The following is a 19,497-nucleotide window of genomic DNA, read 5'->3' on the forward strand; positions in this document are numbered from 1 at the left end:
TGGTAACCACAGTAGCCTCAATGTGGTTTATTCACCTCTAGTTTTATTTCTCTTCAAACCATGAGTGAATGATACACCTAGGCTGAGTCCCTTGATTCTGAGTAGTGCATTAGAGTGATCTTGATAAAACTTTGTGTCTCAAAAAACAATTAAGAATCAGTATAATCAATGGTAAAATGAATACCTTGTCAGCTGAGTAATTTTCACTTGAAAAATAACTTATTCATGAGTGTCCATAATATTCTGGTCTACATTATTCTCCTAAATCTGAACATTAGAGCACTTAGAGCATATTGTATAGTTCAGACTTTGTGATACATTTTTTATATTGTTTGCATGTAAGAAATTTTATTACCTAATACTTGATAATATTCCCTATTGTTCAAAGTCAGTTATTTCCTTACCCTTTTATTTAATTCAGTGGTTTCCCTAATGTTATATCTAAATCTAGATAATAAACCCACTGAGAACTAGGATGATGTATTTTATTCCTGTGTTTTCTTTTCCTTTTTTTTAAGTTTTTTTTTTTTTTAATTTATTTATGCAATAGCTGGGGTACAGGCCAGAGGCACGGGAAGGTGAGAGGACTCACCAGAGACAGAGTGGGGAGCAGAACAGTCAGAAGGATTGAAGCACACTACTGAGGGGAGCAGTGGGAGAGACAGGAGAGGTCTGCTGTGCCACATGGGAATCTCCCTGGCCAGCCAGGAATCGAACTGAGGCTTCAAAGACTGCAGAAAGCCTCACAGCGCTGTGCTCAACCCGCTGCGCCACCAGGGAGGCCTTATTCCTGTGTTTTCTAAATTGATCTAAAAATAAATGTTCACAAACATTTTAATTGATTTATTGATAGGGATAAAAGTGGAACTCCTGTGTCAAATAATTTCCTTAAGGATATAAGTAATTTTAAGTACTATCAAAAATATTTTGTATAGTAGTGAACATAGCACATTGGAGTAAATATGGTTGATATAATGAGTCATTAAATCATGGTTTCACTTTTTACACGAATGAAAAATGTTCTCCCCAGATCTTTTGATTAATTTCAGTGGATGATACCAGAACATTTTAATTAAGTTAAAATGTATGGAAAAATAAAATAGCAACATAATAGTTAAGTGTAGACTCTATTTCTGACACGAAAATCAATACTGAAGAAGCCAACATTTTTCTCATCAGTTTCCTTCAAATTTAAAGAGATTGTAGTTTTTAAAATAATTTTCAGTTATGGGCCAATTATTCTGATTAAATTCACTAGAATGTATATCATGAAGTAGCTGTAATATAGAATTAACAATACTTTGTCAGTAAAAATTTTAGTCTTAGTTTTACTTCAATTATTTGATAGCTGTATGGGATTAAGCAATGGCTCTGTCTATGCAGATCCTCAGTTTCTTGATTTGAAATTGGAATAATTTTGTACACCTCATGGGTTCCATAGGAGGACTAAATAAAACAGTACCTATAAAAACATTTATAAAGTAGCATTTCCAGAGAAAGAACAGTTATTTACCTCAAGAGTTAATTTCATTTTCATTTTTTTTTCTTCAACTATAAGATAAACATTTATAGTTCTGACATGTATTTTCTAAATAAAACAACTTTCTTCTGAAGAACTTACTTTCAAGCATCCTCTGATCTGTTACATAGGCATTTTTACAATCAAAAAGATAAAGTAATTTAATTACAACAGAAACTATGACAACGACAACAGGTAAGACTGAGGAAGATCTTACTTTATATATTCTACATAGATTAAGACCTACTGAAGTGTTGACATTCTATTATATTTGGATGATTGCTTTGCTTAGAGTAGATTTGGTATAGCCATAAAGATGTGACCCTGGAGACAATGACTTCTTGGACTTCTGTTTCAAACTTCTTGCACCATCAATGTTGAAAGACTAGAAACAATCACTGCTTGCTGCAGTTCCTACTATGAAGATAAGTTAGTGAAAGAAAGGAAAGGATATGGTTGATGGCTCACATATGTTGCTTGCTCTGTATTGGTCTTGGACAGGCCTTTAGGATCACTCATGTTCATCATGCCAGGCCCCAGGAAAACTTTCCCCCACAAATGATCTTTTGTATAACCTCTCTGGCATTCATTGATTGATTTTAGCATGGTAGATGGATTTTGTCCCTACTTTTAACCTATTTGTGGTTAAGAGGGGGTTTCTTGTAGGCAATGTATCTATTAGATACTACTATTAAATTGCAGGTGATCAGGGCATAAACATCTAATAATTGTTGCTATGATTTGGTTTAATTATAACACCTATTTTCTATTCTGTGTTCTATGTACTCTTTTTCTTCTCTTGTGCTTATTTTTGAATTAATTTTAAATGAATGGAGTTTTTTAATGTTTCATTTTATCTCCTTTGTTGGCCTATTAGCTATAATTCTCTTTTTCACCATTTATTTGTTGTTTCTGATCTTTTCATTTTCATCTATGTGAGGTGGTATCTCATTGTGACTTTGATTAGTACTTCCTTTCTTATTAAGTTATGATGAACACATGCCTTTTGGCCATCTGTATGTCTTCTTTGGAGATGTGTCTATTTGCCTCTCCTACCATTTTTTTTTTTTTCGGGTTCTTTGTTTCCCTGTGGTTGAGTTGCATGTGTTCTTTGTAGACTTTGGGTATTAGCCCCTTGTCAGATGTATAATGTGCAAATGTTTTCTTCCATTTAATAGTCATAGGGTTTCTTTTAGTTTAAATAAGTTATTTCACACTGCAGAAGCTTTTTAATTTGATTTATCCCCTGCCACCATACTATAGATGAGTTCTCAGAGAAATCACTGATGCCAGAGTGTTGGAGTGTTTTGCCTGTTTTCTTCTATGTATTTTATGGTTTTAGTTCTCAAGTCCAAGTCTACCTCCATTATTTGCTACCTCCATTATTTTTTGTCAGTATTTTTTTGGCTATGCAGGGTCTTTTCTGTTTTCATATAAATTTCAGTATTCTATTTCTTTGAAAATATCATTGAAGTTTTGATAAGGATTGAATTGAATCTTACTTTAGGTAAGATGGACATTTTACAATTATAGTTCTTCTAACCAATGATGTATCTTTCTCTTTGTATGTGTATGTGTGTGTGCCTTATTTTATTTCCTTTGGCAATGTCTTTTACCTTTTAAAAAACTATTCTTATTTATTTCTTATCAGTACAGTTATAAATGGGATTAATTTATTGATTTCTTTCTCTTCAAGTCCATTGTTTGTATACAGAACTTTTGTTTCTTGAATTTTGTAGACCGCCATGCAATCTTTCTGATTTTTTTGTTTCAATATCTGAGGTAATGCTTGATTAAAATGTATGATATTTTAATGTGTTTCTGAATTCACCTTGTTAATATTGTGCTGAGGATTTTGACATTATGTCCTTGAGGGGTATTTGTTGTTTTTCTTTTTATGATATCCCTGTCTAGTTTTGGTATCAAAGTAATGATGACCTCATTGAATATATTTGCAAGTATTTCCTTTATTTTTTTGAGGAATTTGAGAAGGCAAGGCATTAGTTTTTTTTTTGAAAGTTTGATAGAATTCAGTGAGACCATCTATCCATGGACTTTGTTTATTTTGGACATTTTTGATTAATGTTTCAATTTCCTTGCTTGTAATAGGTTTCTTCAAATTTCTATCTCTTCCTTATTCAGTCTTTGGAGATTTATGATGCTGAGACATTTTCCATTTCTTTTAAGTTATCATATTTGTTGGCATAAAAATGTACATAATATTTTATTGTTATCCTTTGTTCTCCTGAGAAGTCTCTTGTAACTTCTACTCTTTCCCTTGTGATTCTATTTATAACAGTCTTCATGAGTTTACTAGAGGTTTGTCTATCTCTTCTAGCTTTTGATTTTTTTTATCTTTTGTTCTGTCTATTTTAATTCTATATTGTTTATTTCTTTTTTTTTTTCCATTTCTTTTTTTTAAAGATTTATTTATACAAGAACTGGGGTACAGGCCAGATATGTGGGAGGGTGAGAGGATTCGCAGAGACAGAGCAGGGAACAGAACAGGCATACTGAATGGAATATACTGCTGAGGGGAGTAGAGGGCAAGACCGGAGAGGTCTGCCATGCCATGTAGGTATCTCGCCAGCAGGCCGGGATCAAATCCTCACTGTAGATGCTGTGGACAGCTTCACAACACTGCACTCAACCACCTGGGCCACCGGGGGGGGGCCCTATGTTGTTTATTTCTGATCTAATTTTCATTATTCCCTAATTTCTGCTGGCTTTTGCTTTCAAATATTCTTCTTTCTCTCATTACTTAAATTGTAAAGTATATACTTTTTATTTAAGATCTTTCTTTTTTGTTGCTATAGCCCTGTATTATTATACACATTTTTTCAGAACAGGTTTTGCTGCATCCCTTTGGTTCTGGTTGGTCATGTCTTCATTTTCATTTGTATTCAGGTATTTTTCAAAATTTATACTTTTACATCTGAAATTTCCTTTTAAATTCTGATTTCTTTTTTAACGCAAAAGTCATTCAGTAGTTTGTTGTTTAGTTTCCTTGTATTTGTGGTTTTCTCAGTTTCATTTTGTGGTTGATTACTAGTTGATATTATTGTGATCCTAAAAAGATACTTAATATGGTCTCAGTGTTCCTTTATTTATTGGCACTTATTTTATGACTCAACATGTTGGAAAATGGTATGCTCTTAAAAAGCATGTGTACTTGACTTTTGGGAGGCAGAATATTCTGTAAGTGTTTGTTAAGCCCAGGTGGTCTGAGACCTCATTTTAAGATTGTTTCCTTGTTGATTTTCTGCCTGCTTGATATGTTTATTGATGTAAGTGGGGTGTACAAGTCCTCTACTACTATGATATTAGTGTTGATGTCTGTTTTTAGTTTTGTTAATAGTTACTTTAAATAAGGGGGTTGCAATTGTATGGGGAATATAAAAAAAATTTATTATAAAAAATAAAAATAAAAAAAATAAAAAAATAGTTACTTTGAGACTCCTTTATCAAAGTATATATTGATGAATGTTATGTCTTCCTGATATATGGTTCCCTTAATCCTAATCATGATATACCTTAATACCCATCCCAGTCTCTGGTTCACTGTTTTAGCTGAAAGTCTATTTTCATATGACATACAAATATTCCTGATTTTTTAAAGGTTTCATTTTTGTGCAATTGCATCCCAACCATTTACTTTGAGACTGTGTTAATTAGATGCATCTCCTGAATACAGTGACAAATTTGGTTTTGTTATCTGACTCAAGAAGCCATTCTATGCCTTATTGTTAAACTTAAGCCCTTGAGATTCCCACACTGCATAGATTTAGGATTTGTCCATATTTCTAGAGAAAAACTGGTTACAAAGCACATTAATTATTTAGTTTATCTATCTAGTCATAGGAAACCATCAAAACTTCTAGTTTTCGGGCCTCCCCTGGTGGCGCAGACGGTTGAGCACCACACTGTGAAGCTGTCAGCAACCTCTGCAGCTTCGATTTGATCCCTGCAGGCAGGCAAGGGTACCACATGGTGCAGCAGACCTCTCCTGTTGCGCCTGCTGCTCCCCTTAGCAGTGTGTTTCGTCAGTCTGCCTATTCTGTTCCCTGCTCTGTCTCTGGTGAATCCCCTTGACCTCCCGCGCATCTGGCCCATACCCTAGCTCTTGTATAAATAAATCTTTTTTAAAAAAATTCTAGTTTTCGGGGCCTCCCCGGTGGCACAGCGGTTGAGCGCTGGGTTGCGAAGCTGCCCGCGGCCTCTGCGGTGCCGGTTCGATCCCCGGCTGCTCCCCGGCCACGGGAGGAGGGTCCCACATGGTGCGCAGACCTCTCCTGCCACCCGCTGCTCCCCTCAGCAGTGTACATCTGTCCTTCTGCCTGCTCTGCTCCCTGCTCTGGCTCTGGTGAATTCTCTCACCCTCCTGCGCTTCTGACTGTACCCAGTGCATGTATAAACAAAACAAACAAACAAACAAATAAATAAATAAATGAAAACATGGCTCTATATAAAAAAAAAAAAAATTCTAGTTTTCAAGTCTCCAACTAGCAGGCCTCCACCCAGACAAAACTCAATTTTTTAGTCTCTTATTCCATATTTAGAATTGACAAATTACATAAAAAAGGGTATCTAGAATGTGTCCAGGCACCTCTCAATGGTATCGTCCTTTGAAAAAGTGTCTAATCTAATCCAGTCTTCATTGTTTTAGTAGTAGTGCAGTGCCTTTAGTTAGAGAACCGATTTATGATTTTTGTTCCTACTTTGTTGGTGAGAGTATTGACCTCTCCCCTATCTTCTTTGTTTCATGAGCAATACATATTTTTCATAATTGGGAAAATATTCCTTTCCTATCAACCTTAGACAATCATGATTAATATTTTAGCTTTTATTTTCCAAATCGATTATTTGGAGGTGGCATATCTAGTACCTACATACATAAATACATGTGCACATATATGTACACAAGCACAAACATGCCCTATACTTTGATGAACATAAAGATATCACTGTTGCCCTATGAAATTCAAAATCAGAAATAAATGCATGTTAATGGATAAGAAGCAAGATTAAATATACCTAAATCCCCATTTAATCAATTTACTGATTTAATAAACTCATCTAAAGAAAGGATGTATAAATTTAGGGGGCCAATCTGCAGTGGAAATAGATAGAAATGAACATCGCTAAAATCAGTTCTCATAGATACAATTCCCTTTGGTCTAATCATTAGCTAAATATGCAAACCTATAAAAGTCTGATTTCCTGTGTGGAATTGCCTATAGGGAAAGAGTATACCGTTAAATTAGTTCTTAGTAAATCAATATATTGGCATTCTGCTTTTTTTAAAGATTTATTTACGCATACAAAAACTGGGGTACAGGCCAGAGGTGCAGGAGGTGAGAGGATTCACCAGAGACAGAGTGGGGAACAGAACAGGCAGATTGACTGAAATACACTGCTGAGGGTAGCAGTGGGTAAGACAAGAGAGGTCTGCTGTGCCATGTGGGTTGCTCCCTGGCCTGCTGGGGATCGAACTTGTGCTGCAGAGGCTTCATAGTGCTGTGCTTAACCCCTTGTGCCACCAGGAAGCCCCAAGCATTCTGCTTTTATGCATATATTTTTTAAAATTTGATTTCTATGAACCTGCAACTTTGTTGTATTGATATAATTTGCTTTTCTTTGAGTATTATTGAGGTAATAAAATTGTGGGTATATGTCAGTGTAGCTAGTGTCTTTTTTAGGCAACTCTCAATCTCTTTGCTAATGCCTTTCTGTTCAAATCACAGATTTACTTAGTACAAAGTAGTTCTTTTCTTTTATATACATGAGATTATTTTGATTATACAGTTTTCAATCTACTATTTTTAATTATTCATGTAATGTGAAGTTTTTATTTTTTTCGAGTTCAGTAAATCTCTATAGGATGAAAAGTCCATGAGAACAGGGATTTTTTTCTCTCTTGTCTGTTGCCATATCCCATTACTTTACCAGAATTAATGCATAAAGCTCAGTACATATTGGGGGAATAAATAAATAAACTGTTGATTTTCCAATGAATTAATAGTTTGAGTACCATATCACATCTTGGAATCATATCTCATTTAATAAATTGTCTGTCTTTGGTCATTTAAATTTCAAATTTTATATTTTACTAATAGTGCATTGATAAGTAAATTTGTAGATACATTGTTGGAAACATTTCATTACTTATTTAGTTCAAAATCCTAAATTAATTGCTGCTTATAATTAATTAGATTTTTGGAATTGTGAAATTATTAAAGCAACCTTTAATGTGTTTATTTATATAACAAAAAACCTGAAATGGCAGTCTGAATGGCAAATTATAATGTAAGTTGTGATTTAATAAATGAAACAGGAAAGAAAATAATAAGATAATATGCTGGTACATTCAGACTCTTCTACTGAAACTGGAGCCAGTTAAAACATTATGAAGCTAAACTTCAGGAAGGATGAATGGTCTGGTCTCTAGACTATCCTTTCACAGGCCTTCATCATAGATGACACTGATGGAAAGGCATAAGAAGCTGAATGTGACAACTTTTCAGGAAGAGATTCCAGTGACAAATGGAAAACTGGACATAACTACAGTCTGAGGAACTTCCAGTTTGATGCTTCACTTATAAAAAATATTTTATCAAGACAGATTCCCAAGCAGATCTGGTTTTCCCTGTCTTTTTCTATCAGCATATTCATCTTGCAGTGTGCTAATATCATAGCATAAAGTAAAGGCAGATTTTCACTCTTTTATTTACACTGAACATTTTTGACTATTGGTTAGTGCTTTCCCTGATGTGATTTTCAAGATACTTTCATTTGAGAATTGTCTGTTTGTAAGGATGCGCTGACCTAGGGAAGTCAGTACAGTCCCAGTCTTGGACTGGCTGCCTGAGTGAGCATTACTGGGATAGACATTAGCAGACCTTCCCTTTTAACTTACTATCAGTTCGAGGTTCTTGGGAAATGAAAACATGGGGTTTTATAGTGATATAAACTAATTATAAAATGATGTAATTATTATGGTGATATGATATATTCTGTATAGTAAGATTATTGTAGATAGGATTAACTTTAAGGCCTTTCTAAATGCTATGATGATTTCTATTATCCCAGTTGTCTCTTTTGTTCTTTATTTTTATATAGATTTCCTTTTATAGGTTTCTTTTGTTATATAACTATGATGTTTTCAGCTATGAGAATCCTGTATCTTCTGACTGATGCTTTTTGGCACACGTAAATAATTTTAACTTAAAGGTTTATGTGCTCCCAGGATTGGACTACCATATACATTTATACTTTTGTTCTTCCAGTTGAAAATTCTTACCAGTTAATGGCATTTTGAACAAACTGGCAATATAACTCCAGATCCAAAACTTAGCCTGGCCCCATAATGCTTTGTCCAGATTTATAGAATATTTCCTTGCTCTACTGTTCCTAGCTCCTATACTTTTCAGCAACATCAATATAGGTCTCTAGACTACCCTTTCACAGAGCTAAGCAATGGATGGTGAATTAATATTACCAAGTAGAAATAACATTACAAAGTTACATATCTGTGTAACTTTTATTCATTTTTCACTCTTCTGATAAATATTTATTGATCATTTATAGTTTGTCAGACACTATATAATAAAGAGTGAACAATGAAGTCCTTTTATGTCACTTTGAATTAGGAAACAACATAACTCTACTATGGAAAGTGCAGTGTATGATAAGTACTATGATGGCATGAGATGAAAATTTGAACAAAATATAACTGTCTTATATTATGTGGCCAGGAAATGCTTCTCAGAGGAAGTGATATTTGAATTAAGATTTGGATGTTGAAAAGACACAGTCAGGTGAGCTCCTGTGAAGGATGAGTATTTAGACAGCAAGCACAGATACCCTGAGTTGAGTGTTAATCATCAAATCCTGTATAAAGGGCAAAAGAAAGACCAGATTTTAGTGTGACTGGAGAACAGAAGCTGGAGGAGACACAGGGAGATCAGAGGGGAGGGTAGCACTGTTGGACAGGTGATGCAAATGCGGTAATGGACTAGGGAAGTAATAGTGGAGGTAGAGAAGGGTGTTTTGTAAGAACTAATAGAGTACACTAATGAAGTGGTACTGGAGGAAAGATGAGGGAAAGTGGTATTAGAAATAAGTTCCAAGTATTTGAACTCATCAAGAGGGTGAATTTTGTCATTTTACTAAAATAAGAATGGTTTCATATGGGCCTCCCCTAGTGGCGCAGCGGTTGAGCGCTGGGCTGCGAGGCTGCCCGCAGCCTCTACAGCGCAGGTTCATTCCCCGACCGCTGGGCGGGGGTCCCACAAACAAGGAAAAAAAAAGGGTTTTGTATGAGATCAAGGGAAAAGACAGGACTGCACAGGCAAAAACCAGTATGGTTGGGGCATCAAAACTTTGATAAACATTCAATCATGATTTATGGAGTAGTGTGTGTATGTATGAAGTGAGAAAGTATATTTAGATAATTAATATATATAATTTAAAGTTATTTGAGCAAAAATAATCTATTTGCAATGCATTTGGAGTAGATATTCATCATCCTAATGTATCTGAGGTAGCATTTTGTTTAGATACTCTTGGTGCACAAACGGATTCATCCCATGTCCCTCTAGGCTGGAAAGTAGTCAACTATCAGAAAGATTACTAATGGAATGATATGAAGTTTAATAGAAAGTATATCTACTTTTATTTTATTTTATTTTTTTTTTTTTTCATAGCAGGAATCTAGAAAACTTAAATAAGGGACCAGGAAAATGATATAGAAAGTGAAAATCAAAATCAACAAAAAACTATGAACCAGAGACACTTTTTGGGGTGGGGGGCGGGAGGGGAAGGATTGGGGTCAGATGGGGCGTTTGCAATGTATGGGGGAATATAAAAATAAATTTATATTAAAAAAAAAAAAAAAAAAAAAAAGAAAGTTATCTACTTTAAACAGAGGAGAGGCTGGGGATGATGACTAAGTGACTTGCCCAAGTGGCTTTAGCTGAGATAAACGAGGTTGAAAGAAAAGGGAAGTTCAATCCAGTTTTTCTGGAACTCCCTGGTTCACAGATTTAGACAAAACACAGAATTAAGTTCTCCCAGCAATTTTAAAAGAGATGAGAAAAAGAAATCTTTCTAGGAGATGGCATTACAGAGGGAAATTTATATGTAAATTTCAAAAGCAACTTCCATCCAGTCTTTAGAGACCGTCTCAAAACAAACAAACACCCAAAACTCTTGCAAAAAGACATATTTTTGGGGTGGCATAACTTTTGCTTCTTGCAATGCTTTCAAATATAAGACAATCTTTAAGGTATTACAAGAAGCCCATATATGTTTTTTTCCCAATATCACAAATTATGAGCATTTGGCTACATTTCTGTTACCATTTACCATCCATTTGTCTGCTGCATTTCTCCCTATCCATCTTTCTAGTCACATTCTTCCTTATATGTATATGTAACAGTGTAATCTCCATAAAATGTTCAGGTTCCATGTTCCCTGCCCTACTGAATGAAGGGTGGAGCTGAGCCTCAAAGAGAAGGCTTGCAGAGTCTTGGAGAGGAGACTTGGGTGAGGTCTGTGAAACAGAGACATGGAAAAAAGAAGGACCACTTGCTTCTTCGATTTGGACTTGCAGCAGGGCCTTGGGGGACATTGAAGGATACACATGGAGTGAAGTCCTGTAGAGACACTTGGAAGAGACGTGATGAGAGAACAATAGGGCGGCTGACAAGGGAGCGGTTACCGTTACCTTGATTTGTACTTTGATTTTGTTCCTTTTGTTACAGATTTCCTAGTCCTTTCTGCCCCTTTTCTTTTGTTGTTTGCCAGAAGTTACCTTAAACTTGTGGCAAGCATTTCGGTCCCAGCAATCCTACTTCAGGCCAACCCAATTTTCCTGGACATTTGTCCACAAGGGGATGGATAACTTTGGGTGTGCCACTGGAAAACTATTACCCTTTCTTCTTTTTCTATGCACGTTAATCTATTAAATTTCTTTTCTATTAAAGATCATATGCACTAAGAGTATGCTTTGTCTTTATGTGATAAATAGCAGAACCCATTTAGAATGTGCAAGTTTGGGTGTTGCAGGCTTCCCCTCATTTTTGCTACATCATTTGAGAAGAAGTTTTATACGTCATGTTTCTTTATGCCTAAATCATTCAGTGTATTTCCTCAGGACAAAATATTCTCTTACATAAACAGAAAAAAATCAAAATCAGGACACTAAAACTGATACAATGTTATAATTCACAATCTATATTCAAATTTTTCTATTTGAAAATTAAATTCAATCAGGTACAGGAACACATACTGCATATGATTGTCATGTCTCTTTTTTCTCATTTGGCATGGAAATATTTCTCACCTTTTTATGTTTCCATATCTTTGCATTTTTACCAATTATAGGAAATTGTATTGTTTAATGAAACTCAGCCTGTGTTTAATTTCCCCCATGATTTGATCCAGCATTTGATGATATCAACTTTCAGCAAGAATAGCACAAAAGTGATTCACCTTTCAGCCATTATGTCATATATGAGCTTGGTTTATTTGATTATTGGTGATTTTAATTTTCATCTCTAGGTTAAAGGAGTGTCTAATAGATTTTTCCATCATAATGTTACTCTATATTTTATTGGTAATTAATTAATTGAAAGTATTTCAATGCTATCTAAATATCTTTGTTATAGGGCAAATGCAGGGGAGATGGGGGTTCCCTAAGTGTTTGTTTGGTTTTTTTTTTTTTTGAAGATGCATTTATTTATGTATACAAGAACCAGAGTACAGGCCAGAGGTGGGAGGGGGGTGAGAGGATTCACCAGAGACACACTGGGGAACAGAACAGGCAGATTGACTGAAATACACTGCTGAGGGAACCAGCGGGTGTGACAGAAGAGGTCTGCCATGTCATGTGGGCAGCTCCCTGGTCGGGTTTTGAATTCGTGCTGCAGTGGCTGCGGATAGCTTCATAGGTTACGTTTTAACCCCTTGTGCCACCAGAGAGGCCCAACCTTAATTTTGAATCTTCACCGGCGCTTAAGAACACAAGACAGGACCTGAGCAGAAACACAGAGAGAAATTAAAAACAGAAAAAAGTGTAAGGAGGGGAGAGGGAGAGATGTTAAATGGCCAATATGTGATCAGATGTTTCTTGTCGTACAAGATGTAGTGTTGGAGCATAACACAGGGTGTTGGTTCTGTTTTCTGAACCAAAGGCAGAAAAGCAAGAAAGTGAGGAATATATGTCTTCAGTACTTTAAGTTCAACATGCTGGCCCTGTTCTACTCCTCATTTCCAGCAGTCTTTTAGGAAGTTAAGGGATCGAACCTGGGACTCTTTCACTTGTTACCATCAAGTTGATAGTTATTGGCTTAAAGAATGCTCTTCTCTGTTACTGTGACATCTTTTGTCCCATTAATCTTTACTCACCAACAATGTATCCATAAGATAATTCACCACGACCAAGTAGGATGTATTCCAGGGACACAAGGATGGTTCAACATCTGAAAATCAATCAATGTCACCCAACACATCAACAAAAAGAAATATAAAAACCATATGATAATATCAATAGATGCTGAGAAAGCTTTCAACAAAGTACAACACCCATTCATGATAAAAGCCCTTGAAATTCTTGGGATACAAGAAACATACCTCAACATCATAAAGGCAATATATGACAAGCCAACAGCCAGTTATCATTCTCAATGGCGAAAAGCTGAAAGCATTGGGCCTCCCCAGTGGCGCAGCGGTTGAGCACTGGGCTGCGAAGATGCCCGCAGCCTCTGCAGCACCGGTTCGATCCCCAGCCGCCGGGCGAGGGTCCCACATGGCTTGACAGACCTCTTCTGTCTGGCCCGCTGCTCCCCTCAGCAGTGTACCTCAGTCCTTCTTCCTGTTCTGCTTCCCACTCTGGCTCTGGTGAATTCTCTCATCTTCCCGCGCTTCTGACTGTACCCAGTGCTTGAATAAATAAATAAATAAATCTTAAAAAAAAAAAAAAGAAAAGCTGAAAACATTTCCATTAAGATCTGGATGTCCACTCTCACCACTGCTTTTCAATATAACACTGGAAGTACTAGACAGAGCAATAAGACAAGAGAAAGACATACAAGGAATCCAAATAGGAAAGAAGAAGTTAAACTTACTATCTGCAGATGATATGATAATGTACATAGAGAACCCCAAAAACCCCACAGAAAAACTAATTCAACTAATCAATCAGTTTAGTAAAGTGGCAAGAACAAAATCAACACGCAAAAATCAGTAGCCTTCCTATACACAAACAATAAATCTGAAGAAGAAGAAATAAAAAAAAATCCCTTATTATTGAAACAAAAAAAATCAAATACTTGAGAATAAATCTAACAAAATAGGTAAAGGACCTATACAAAGAAAATTATTTTAACTGACATTATGGTTTTATGTCCATTTTATTATAATAAAAAATGTACTCTATGTTCAACATTACATTTCAAAGTATTTAAAAGATCTTTGAATAAAAGGAAAAACACCCACTTTTCTTCCCATTAAAAAAATTAAAAGGTTTAATGGTTTTTCAAAAAAAAAAAAAAAAAAACTTTACTCATCAGCTTCAGTATCCATGATCTTGCATTACTATTATGGCTGAAAATTGTGATTTACTATTTCTATCATTTCTACTACATTTGAGTCTGTTCTTTAAAAGACTTTGTCTTTCTTTACTTATTTGTGCAATTATCTATTTAGTTACTCATTTACTTATTTATGACACTGGTGCTTGCATTGATTATTTCATTCAGAGCTGTAATTGTATTCTGATTACTTACTTGGTTCTGTAATTGCCATGTGAGCTTGTTCAGTCAGGCTCTTGTGTCATTTTTATATGCCCCAATCTTTTCTAAAGCATGTCTATACTTTCTGGAACAGATGCTCTCTCACCTTATATAATTCCTACATCAATTCTGAAATCAGACATATCTTCAAAGAGCCCTGGTTCTTTTTAGTAAGAAAAGGTATTTAGAAATCATTAAGATTTCAGGGCTCTTGGTGTCTCACCATGACAAGGTCTTTGAAAAGGATTCAGAAGTCTTCCTTCGCTGCTGCTTATTTTTAATTTCAATGGTGGTATGCACTGGAAGTATTTTTAATTCACCAATATAAGGTAAAAGGCAAGACTTTAGTCCTCAGATTAAAAAAAAAATTCTTTGATTTTGTATTTTTAAGGTCAAGCTTAGTGCTTTGTGTCTTTGAAGTTTTCCATACCTTTGACATTAAGAGACATAAACTTGTTAATGGATCAAAGAATAAAAGCTTCAGAGCAAATAGGGTAGTCCAGGTAAGCTAAAGATAATTCTACCTTGTGTAGCATCAGGGGATAGAATTGCTGCAGATACAGTTGATAATAGCAGAAAGTTGATATTTTCAAGGCATAGCATAAAATGTGATCTCTATTATCTGTATTTGCTACATGGAAGTATGTTAAAAATATCAAGGTTGGAAAGAAATGTGTCTAGATTAATTTCTGCAAATGTCATCAAATGGTGTTGTCTCCTCAAACATGTTTGATGATCATCCCAAGTAATTACATATTACCCTCATGGAGATAATATATTTTTTAAAAAAGATTTATTTATTTTATACAAAAGCTGGGTACAGGCCAGAGATGCGGGAGGGTGAGAGGATTCACCAGAAACAGAGCTGGGAGCAGAATGGCAGACTGACTGAAATACACTGCTGAGGGGAGCAGCAGGCAAGACAGGAGACGTCTGCCTGGCCATGTGGGAATATCACCGGCTGGACGGGAATTGAACCTATGCTAGAGCTGCGGACAACTTCACAGTGCAGCTCTCAACCCATTGCGCCACGGTGTGGCCCACTACTATTTATTTATTTGGGGTCTTTATATACAAGATTTTAACCAAGTGGCACAGTAAGTTCACATTTTAAACCTCAGAGCTCTATGTGTTTCCTAACTGCTCCAAATACATAGGGGGATAAAAAAACAGTTTTTAAAACTTAAAAAAATCATAGTCATGCCAAAAAGTACAATAAGCATATCCATATAACAAACCCATAAAAGATATAGGAAGTACTAAGTAGGATTCAATATGGTGGTCAAAATCTTGTAAAGACTTATATAGTTCAGGGCCTCCCCTGGTGGCGCAGGCGGTTGAGTGCTGTGCTATGAAGCTGTCCGCAGCCTCTGCAGTATCGATTTGATCCCAGGCAACTGGCGAGGGTCCCACATGGGGCGGCAGACCTCTCCTGTCACACTCGCTGCTCCCTTCAGCAGTGTATTTTGTCAGTCTGCCTGTTCTGTTCCCCACTCTGTCTCTGGCGAATCCTCTCACCCTCCCGCATATCTGGCCTGTACCCTGGTTCTTGTATAAATAAATAAACAAATCTTCAAAAAAAATCAAAAAAAAGACTTATATAGTTCAGTTGGTATAAATATAAATGAGTAAAACAGCCCATGGAAGGTGGACCATAGCGAGGCTCACTGCTATAGTTTTAGTGAGCTCCCTATTCCTTCTGAAATGGTCTGAAGAGAACTAGTTGCTGTTAATGCTCTCAAGCTGCATTCCTGGGAAATTTGTAGGGTATAGCTATAATCTCTAAACCTCTAACTGAGATGTGCATTTAAGTTGAGGACTGAACTAAGTATCCTCCTGGCTCACTGATCTTCAATTTTTCCAGAAAGGAAGAAGGACTACAAAGTGAACATATGAACTTGCTTTGAATTTGGACACCAGAATATGGCAACAATAGCTGTGACACTAAGACAGAGGGTAGGTTGAGTAAAGACAGAAATAGAAAAGAAACAATTGAAGGTTGAAGGAGAAGAGGGAAAAGCATAAAAATATCAATTTCAAATTAACCTTCAAGGAAAATTCTTAAAAATGATCACCACAAGAGAACTAAGTAAAGAATCAATTAAAGGATGGAGAATTTAGATGAAATAAAAATAGAGGAAAAAAATACAAGCACATAATAAAATTTGCAGAGGTTCTTAAAAGATATAATTGATTGAAAACTTTATTTATGAGATGTCATGAGAACAGACACATCCAAAACAATAAAACTTTTCACGATCTTACATAACCCCCAAATTAACTCAAAATGGATTAAAAAATTGAATGTAAGATCTGAAACCATAAACATTCCAGAAGAAATCATAAGCTGTAAGTTCCTTCAGTTTGGTCTTGAGGAAGATATTTTTGAATCTGACTTCAAAAGCAAAACTAAACAAGTGGGCCATGCCATACTGCAAAATGAAGTGGCAACTTTTAAATGAGAAAAAATTACTTGCAAATAATATATCTGATACAGCATTAATATCCAACATATTTAAAGAACTCATACAAATAAAACAATCCAATTTATAAATGGACAGAAGTTCAGAACAGACATGGTTACAAAGAAGACATAAATAAGAAAGATGCTCAGCATCACTAATCATCAAGGAAATGCAAACCCAGACCACAATGAGATATTTTCTCACATATGTAAATGGCTGTTATAAAAAAAGGCAAGAAATAACATCTGCTGGCAAGGATGTAGAGAATAGAGAAGAAATCCTTTACACTATTAGTGGAAATGTAAATTTGTGTAGCTATAATGGAAAGCAGTGTGGTGGTTCCTCAAAAATTTAAAAATAGAAATATCATATGATCTATCGATTGTACTTTTGGGTATTTATCTGAAGAAAACAAAAGCACTAATTTGAAAAGATATTTGCCCCACATGTTCATTGTAACATTATTTACAATAACAAAGATACGTAAATAGCTTAAATGACCATAATGAATGAAATGACAAATGAATTGAATATATAAATAAATATAAATATGTATATAAACATATATTTACATGTGTGTGTGTAGAGAGAGAGAGAGCGATTTCTATAAAAAAAGAATGAAACCTTGCAATTTGTAATGATATGATTGACCTTCAAGGTATGTGCTAAGTGAATTAAGTCAGAGAAAGACACTGATCCAACATGTAAGTGGATTCTAACAAGCAAACAAATGATATCAAGTTCTTAGGAAACAGATTGGTGGTTGCCAAAGGTGGGAGACTAGGGGGAGAGTGAAATGAATACAAAGGAGGTCAAAAGGAACAAACTTCTAGTTATAAGGTCATGGGGATATAATATACATATATTTTGACTATAGCTAATAATACTGTATTGCATACTTGAAAGTTACTAAGTGCAGATTTGAAAAGTTTCATCACAAGAAAAATAGTTGTATGGTGATAGACATTAATTATATTTATTCTGGCAACCCTTTTGCAAATATCAAATCATTATATTATACTTCTGAAACTAATACAATGTTATATGTCAATTATTTTTCAATATATTTTCAAAAACTTTGGGTTTTGTGATTTATACAAAATATATATTTTGTCATGGTACCACAAATATATTTATCATACATATTTGGTGATCAACAACTGTTGCTGTCTCACAGCTCCCCACAAAACCTTGGCATGTCCTGTGTTCTTGAGTAATAAAGGTGATTTTTTGGTATAATGATGAAGGTAACTTTTGGGACATATCTGCAGCGGCAGGGTGAGGGGATCTGGTTGCCTGGGAAAACAACATGAATAGAGGGTGGAGCTTTCAATACTTTCAATACTGTTTCCTGATTTCAGGACTTGCAGCTTGAGTTGTTAGTTGTAACTGATTCCATCAATCTTGCCTATGTAAATGAAATCTCCATGCAAGCCAAAAAGGAAGGGGATTCAGAGAGCTTCTGGACTGGTGAATGCATGACTTGGGAAAGTGGAGGTCCTGGAAAACACCTGCAAGCTCTTTCTCTTTTCCCCGTACCTGTCCTGTCGCCTATTTACCTCTTCCGTCTGTCTGTTGATTGTATCCTTTAGTACAGTTCTAGCAAGTAAGTGGGTTTCCTGAGTTCTGTGTGTTGTTCAAGCAAAATTATTAACATCAGAATTGGTGGAACCTGAGAACCTCTGATTTATAGCCAGTTGCTCAGAAGAACAGCTAATAATCCAGGAGTTATGAGAGGTCCTGAAATATGAGAAAAAGGGGTCCTTGGACCCCTGATTTATAATGTTGGTCAGATGGATAGGCTTGCCTGGGACTTGTGTCTGTGTTTAAAGTGGAGTGCAGTCTTGGGAGACTGGACCCTTAACCTGTGGAATCTGATGCATTTTCAGGTAGAAATATCAGAATTGAACTGAATTATTGAACACCCTGTTGGAGTGTGAATATTGCTTGTTGGTGTGGGAAAACTCTGAGCACCCACACATTTGTTGGAAATTAGGTTCAGGGACCCAATAATGAAGATATGTGATAAACATTGGCACAAAAACATGAGGTCCATCATCAAGGAGATTATAATGCCAAAGGTACATACATCTGAACATATAAGCTTGCAAATGAATGGCTACTTTGTCTCCTTGTCTAATCAGCATATATGCAAACTTTGTAATGCATTATGTTTGATGTATATATTTACTCTCATCTAACTGTAGCATTTGCAGTTTTGTTTTTTTTTTTTTAAGATTTATTTATTTATTTATTTATACAAGCACTGGGTACAGTCAGAAGTGCGGGAGGGTGAGAGAATTCACCAGAGCCAGAGTGGAGAACAGAACAGGCAGACTGAAGAGAAGTACACTGCTGAGGGGAGCAGCGGGCGGCAGGAGAGGTCTGCATGCCATGTGGGCCCCTCGCCTGGCGGCTGGGGATTGAACCGGTGCTGCTGAGGCTGCGGGCAGCCTCTCAACCCAGCGCTCAACTGCTGCGCCACCAGGGAGGCCCTGCAGTATTTTTTTTTTTTAAAGATTTATTTATTGATTTATACAAGCACTGGGTACAGTCAGAAGTGCAGGAGGGTGAGAGAATTCACCAGAGCCAGAGCGGGGAGCAGAGCAGGCAGAAGGACCGAAGTACACTGCTGAGGGGAGCAGTGGGCGGGCTGCAGGAGAGGTCTGTGCTCCATGCGGGACCCTCTTCCGGTGGCTGGGTTGTAGCCGGGGATCGA

At 36.1% G+C, this 19,497-nt stretch overlaps 1 protein-coding gene across 7 annotated transcripts in view; it reads left to right on the forward strand.

Annotated features, from left to right (window-relative positions):
• The window catches only part of TMEM232 (transmembrane protein 232), a 249,512-nt gene that overhangs the window by 205,186 nt on the left and 24,829 nt on the right, over positions 1-19,497 (forward strand). Inside the window, exon 13 of one of the 7 annotated variants that reach the window (XM_054688084.1) lies at positions 10,982-11,035. The exons of the other annotated variants lie outside the window; for them this stretch is intronic. Coding sequence (XP_054544059.1) covers positions 10,982-11,009 — 28 coding nt within the window. The 3' untranslated portion in view covers positions 11,010-11,035. Of the gene's footprint in view, positions 1-10,981; positions 11,036-19,497 lie in introns of those variants that run through there. 7 annotated transcript variants of the gene reach the window in all.

The sequence above is a fragment of the Talpa occidentalis genome, unplaced genomic scaffold (assembly GCF_014898055.3).
Source record: "Talpa occidentalis isolate TD23 unplaced genomic scaffold, MPIMG_talOcc4v2.1 talOcc4.6, whole genome shotgun sequence".
Classification (NCBI taxonomy): Eukaryota; Metazoa; Chordata; class Mammalia; order Eulipotyphla; family Talpidae; genus Talpa; species Talpa occidentalis.